The sequence below is a fragment of the Parasteatoda tepidariorum genome, chromosome 3 (assembly GCF_982258835.1).
Source record: "Parasteatoda tepidariorum strain Cologne lab strain chromosome 3, Ptep-v5.0, whole genome shotgun sequence".
Lineage (NCBI taxonomy): Eukaryota > Metazoa > Arthropoda > Arachnida > Araneae > Theridiidae > Parasteatoda > Parasteatoda tepidariorum.
The window spans coordinates 17,536,348-17,542,462 of NC_141757.1; the positions used below are offsets into that span (position 1 = coordinate 17,536,348).

The 6,115-nt window shown below is 26.5% G+C and overlaps 1 protein-coding gene across 1 annotated transcript; it reads right to left on the reverse strand.

The window, feature by feature from the left end:
• Window positions 1–460: 460 nt before the first annotated feature.
• Window positions 461–5,737, reverse strand: LOC147813195 (uncharacterized). Its single transcript, XM_087158540.1, has 4 exons — window positions 5,617–5,737; window positions 4,003–4,073; window positions 2,623–2,826; window positions 461–1,735 (listed from the first exon to the last, which is right to left on the reverse strand). Exons 1-4 carry the CDS (start codon window positions 5,735–5,737, stop codon window positions 1,223–1,225), a joined length of 909 nt encoding a protein of 302 aa, XP_087014666.1. The 3' UTR covers window positions 461–1,222.
• Window positions 5,738–6,115: the final 378 nt, after the last annotated feature.

A 6,115-nucleotide genomic window follows, 5' to 3' on the forward strand; every position in this document is an offset into this window, starting at 1 on the left:
ATTAAGGAATAAAAATCAATACTAGTGGAATGGCTATAAGTACAATAATTGGATAGTATTGATAAGGAATGATAATGTGCACTATAAAAAAATATTTTAATACAGAATTCACTTCATCTAGAAAATCATACAAAGGCACATTCCTTTCATCAACTGAAACAAGTGTTTCCAAATTGTAATTAAAATTATTGATAAAAATGAGTGATACAAATTGATTCATCAGTATAGACACCATAAATTAGCTTCCACCAGAAAAAAATTGCAGATTGCTTTTTTCAACAATTTTAATTTAATATTGTATTGATTTGAAATCTGGTTTTAGAAAAGTGTTAAGGTGTTTAAATTGAAATTTTTACCATCTTTTAGTTTTATAAAGACTTAGTAATAAGTCCCAAGGTACGTTGGAAAAACCTAACTGATTCAAAAAGAAAAAAAATATTTTTTTACATTCAGTTTTATTAAAAAAAATCGATTTATTACTTTTTTTCTGTTGTAGTAAATCATACAATTCTACTAGAGAATTCATTAAAATCTAAAACAATAATGAAAATTTAATACCAATCACAAAATTAGCGCATACACATATCTCATACAAAACATGTACAAAAAAAAACCTATATAAAGTAATGAAAAATAAAATATCAAATTTATCGACTAGACAATCAAACCAAGGGAATATCCCTATACGTCAATAGAAACATTTAAAATGCTTTTACATTTACGTACAATGATAGATTCTGTTTTAAATACCAATGAACAGATGTTGTTGAATTCTGTGTAGAAGGCACTTTGACTAGATTTAAGAATTACAATTATCACTAACTATTACAAAAGCACTTAGAAAAGCTTTCAGACGACAAATATCACATTCATATTGACTAGACAATCATACCAAGGGAATATCCCTATAGGTAAATAAACAGATTTAAAATGTTTTTACATTTGAGTACAATGATATATTCTGTTTTAAATACCAACGGACAGACGTTGAATCCTGTGTAGAAGGCACTTTAACTAGAACTAAGAATTACAATTACAAAAGCACTAAAAAAAGCTTTCAGATGATAAATATCACACTCATATTGATTAGACAATCATACCAAGGGAATATCTCTATAGGTCAACAGACAAATTTAAAATGTTTTTACATTTACGTACAATGACAGATTCTGTTTTTAATTCTGTGTAGAGGGCACTTTGACAAGCACGCATATAATAGCTGTTAGATCATCGCTGAATGATCTAGTTTTGGGAGTTTAGTGAAAGGCTTATCGCTGTCATCAGAGCTTAACCGCTTAACAGCTGTGATGGTGACTTTAGAGTGGAAAATATCCTTTGCAACTTCTTTCTTTGGCACTTTTAGACTATTCACAGCAATGTGTTTTTTTAAATTTCTATGCCATGGAGGTAACGGCAGTTCCATAGGGCGATCTTTTAGATTTTCTGACTTGATCACAGTGCCATTACGAACATATGGTGAAAAAGGCGCTTTGTTCAGCTCATTTTCTTTCTTTCTTCTTTCGATGTATGTTTTCAAAGATATAGAATGTTTAGTTTCAATCTTCACCGATATTTTAGAATCAGTCGAAATGGATTCTGTTGGTGATGGCATTTCAGATTTCATCTCTCCTAATAATGAGTCACCATTCTCTTCGAATTCAGTCTTAATCGAAACACCAGGTTCTACTTTGATTTTGGGAGGTTTCTCAATTTTAATTTCAGGCATTTGGTTAACCTAAAATAAAATATATAAATGGTTGAGAAAAAAGCAAAAATGGTTCAAATTAATTCAAAGAACAGAGTGAAAAATTTAATAAAAGTTTGTTTATAAATGCGTCATTGAATGAAAAAGGAAAAAACTAGGCAAAGTTTGGTATTTTAAAAGGAAAAATTAAATCCTTGGACATTATTTTATAGCCTAAATCTCCTGTAATAATGGTACGTTAAATTTGGAGTAGATAAAAAATAGAACTAATAATTTTTATAAAAAAAATATCAATCATCTTTAAGTTTTTAAATCTTTTTCTTTTTGCACCTAAAATGATTTTTTTTGAAGTACAAATTAATTCAATAGCTGTTGAAATTCGTGCTTTTTTCTGAATTTTCATTTCTTTTTTTGCTCAACTAATGACTATTTTAGTGTTTTTGACAGAAAATTTATGTCTCTCTCTCTCAAGATCTTCATTTTATAAGCGTTTATTTTCTTGCTTTAGTTTATGTCGAAAGCAACTTAAAAGGACAGACAGAGAAAGAGTAATAAATAAGTAACAATATTGTTTCACTTTTTTACTCGAAATGTGAATAAAATGTAAATTCGACTGAATCTAATAGCAAAATTTTCAATTTTAAGTGTGTATTTTTTTTTCGCTTGAAAAATTATTTTAAATAATATTTAAGTAAATTATAATATTGCTTTGTTTATCCGGTAAATGGATTATAATTTTTGAGTAGCTGGTTTGAATATGGTTAAAAAATTTGTTCCCTTTAAACTTGGAAGTTACAAAGACTATTTCCTTCCATAATATCCTGCAGTAAAATCCTTTACGTTAGCATAATTTAAGAAAAAATACAAATCTAATAAAATAACAAAGAATTGTACTTATAAATAGAAAGCAAATTTACCTTTTGAATGAAATGCTGGTTTAATTTGAGAGGACTTGTTTCCGATTGGACAGTTGAAATGGATTTTGTTTCCGATGCCGTTTCAGCTTTCACCTTTCCGAATAATGAGGCACCATTCTGTTTACATTCAGTCTTAATCGAAACATCAGGCTCTACTTTGATTTTGGAAGATTCCTCAATTTTTATTTCAGGCATTCTGTGAACCTAAGATAAAACATAAGCATATAAATATTTGAAAAAGCACGAAGGGTTTAAATTATCACAGAGAAAAGAATGTAATATTTAGTAAAAGATTGCATATAAATGTGTCATTAAATGAAAAAATAAAAACTAGACTAAGTTTTGGTGTTTTAAAAGTAAATTCCTAGATATGTAATTTCAGTTTAAATCTCTTGTAAGTACGTTAAATTTGGAATATATGGGGTTCCTAAAAAATTACCAGTCATTGTCAAAATTCATATGTAAAATTTATTTAAACTATACTTAGATTATAATAATAAAAAAAAAGCGTATGCTTAAAATTGATATGTAAATAGTTTTTAACATTTTTATACGAAAATCAGGGGAAAAAAATACATTAAGCATCTCAAGTATGAAAATGCAGTTGGTTTACATAAGTTTTGTATAATATTATGTCTGAAAATGTGCAAAGTTGAGGAATCTTTTCAAACAGTGATTATGACACTTTAAAAAAATAAAATAATAGAACGAATACAAATTAAAAAAATATATATATTAACCATTTTTCAAATATTCGAATTGGATTTTTTGTTCATGGACATAGATTCTTTTGCAGTACGAATTTATTCAAAAGTTGTTGCAAATGCAAGTGCTTTCTTCTGAAATTTTATTACTTTTTTTGCTTTATGACTATTTATTTATTGTTGACAGAAAATTTATTTATCCCTCTCTCAAGATCTTTATTTTATAGGCGCTTATTTTCGTGCTTTAGTTTATGTCAAAAGCAACTTAAAAGACAGACAGAGAGAGAGTAATAACTAAGCTTGATTTATTATAGCTTGAAAAATTATTTTATATTATATTTAAATTATTATGTTGAAGTTATTTAAATGATTATAATATTGTGTTGAATATCCAATATAGAAATTACAGTTTTTGCGTAGACAGTTAGAATACAATTAAAAAATTTGTTTCCTTTAAACTTTGAAGTTACGAAGATTCTATTTCCTTTCATAATATAATAGAATAATTTACATTTAGCATAAAAATGCAAGTTTAGTAAAATAGCAAAGCCTTATAAATAAAATATTGATAACATAAATATCACTCTGTGAGAAAACCTATTACACAAGCCTACAAGGAAATTTAAAAATTTTAAAATAACGTAGCATTGTTCTTATAAATAAGAAGCAAATTTACCTTTTGAACAAATCGCTGCTTTAATTTGTGAGGACTAATTTCGACGACATCGAGGAATTCATGAATAAGACCTGTGGAAAAAATAAAAACCATTGAAATATCTATAAAACTTAATCGATTGAGAAAATCATTACAAAGAGTATATCAAACAGTTTGATATTCTTGAACACATTCATTAAATACTGATTTCTTGAAATTTCAGAATGTCTGACTCTTACGTATTTTTGGACATGACTCCTAATTCATCATCATGTATTCCGGATTTTCCTTTTTTAGAAGTTTTAAAATTAAAGAAAAATGGATCTTCAATTTTCTGAGTAGCAAAATATTAAAAACTGATTTATTGGGCATTCAATTTAACGTTATATTTTGTTTTGTTGCGCAAAAAAACAACAAAGAAAACACGCGGTTGATCTGTAGCCCGCTGAAATGCAACTACAGAGTTTAAATTTGACGAGCTGGAAGAGCATTTTTATGTGTGATTTTAACTAAATTTTGTTTCGAAATTACAATTTGTTAGTTTAAGAATTTTTTTCTAACTTTTGGCTTTTAGTTGTGACATCAATTGTTGTAGAAAATTTATTTTTCCCTTATGAGATTTTTATTTCTTTATTTTTTAAGCTCTAGTTAATTTCAATCAAAGTAGCTGAAAAAAAAAGAAGAAAAAAAAACAAGAGCGAGAGATTATGTGCATGTTGCCAGATATAAATCTTAACTTTTATAAAGAAATTTTTCAAAGTTAAAAAACTTAATAACGAGCAATGAAAACCGTTCCCTATTTGAATTGTTATTATATAATGTTACAGTTAATTCTCATTTATTCAATATTATTGAGTCACGCAATCTGTAAACTTCAAGTTAAAGTTTTTTTTTTCTTTCAAGTTCAGACGCTTATTTTTTAAATCGAAGTAATCGTCCATTTTGCCATTTTTAACAAGCTCATAAAATGTTCTCACATTAAGCTACAATAATGTTATGTATATGGTATGCTTTGAAAACTAAATATTCTGTGTTTTTGTGGAAGATATTGATGTTTAAAAGGGGAAAAAAGAATGACGAAGGAGAAGCAATTAAGAGAGTTTGAGAGCTGAGATTCCTATAAAATTAAAAGACCCTTATAAACTGTAATTAAAATGTAGTGACAAATTAAACTTAATAAAAATGGAACAAATTTATTGTTTGCTAGACAAAAAGTATAACCATTTTTAACACAACAATATCTGTTGTTGAAAGCATATTATATAAAAATATATCTTTATTACGTGTTTTTTTCACACTTTAAATGGAATTATCAAGAGTTAAAAACACTAAACCGGTTCACTTATTTCATAAAAACATTACATTTTCTTAGAAAAAGAAAGAAAGAAAAACTATTATGCAAGAACAGTTTCGACTGCAGATGGAAGAGATCAAGTTGGAAGAGAACGAGTTGAAATATTTTTACATTATAAATTTTCTCTAATAGACGAATTAATAAAATATAAAGACTCAAAATAAGATTCGGAAATTTTAATTCTTAAAAAGTTACGCTACACAAAATCCCTCCCTGTAATTTATTGGAATAAAAACGTTATCAATAAAAGTAATGAGAAAAAAAAAAGAAAAGATGCGTACCTTCCAAAGTTTTATAAGACACACTCGGATCAATATAAAGAAACCAGTCCTTTCCTTTTGAACAAGGTTGAATCTGTAAAATTAAAGCAGAGAATGAAATGCAATTTAATATACCATACATATTTTTAAACATTATGTGTATAGAGAGAAAGATAGAAGAAAAATTATTGCTAAATAAATTGCTTAAAAAAGTTTTGAGAATTTTAAAAAAATTAAGAAGCCAGAGAAAAAAAAAGAAAAAGATATAATGCTGTAAGATGAGAATGAGATCTTATCTTTTCCTTATTTTGTATTTTAGAGTCTTAATTTAAAAAAAAAAAATTTTTTTAAATAATTTATTTAGCAATTATTTTTCTTTCTTTAAAAATACATTTTTCTTGCTTTCTTTGTATTTTTAGCTTATTTCATAGGTTCTATGTACTTGCAGCTTATGCACAGAAAATAAGACTTATTTTTTTTTTCTTAATTTTTGTAGAAAAAATCTGTGTTCTCACTTATC

Excerpts from the sequence above, each read along its gene's own strand:
- LOC147813195 (XM_087158540.1), bottom strand. The coding sequence starts at position 5,737 with ATGTATGGTATATTAAATTGCATTTCATTCTCTGCTTTAATTTTACAG. Across the intron at positions 2,827-4,002 it reads AGCAGCGATTTGTTCAAAAG|GTTCACAGAATGCCTGAAAT; the intron begins GTAAATTTGCTT and ends GTTTTATCTTAG. Across the intron at positions 1,736-2,622 it reads ACCAGCATTTCATTCAAAAG|GTTAACCAAATGCCTGAAAT; the intron begins GTAAATTTGCTT and ends ATTTTATTTTAG.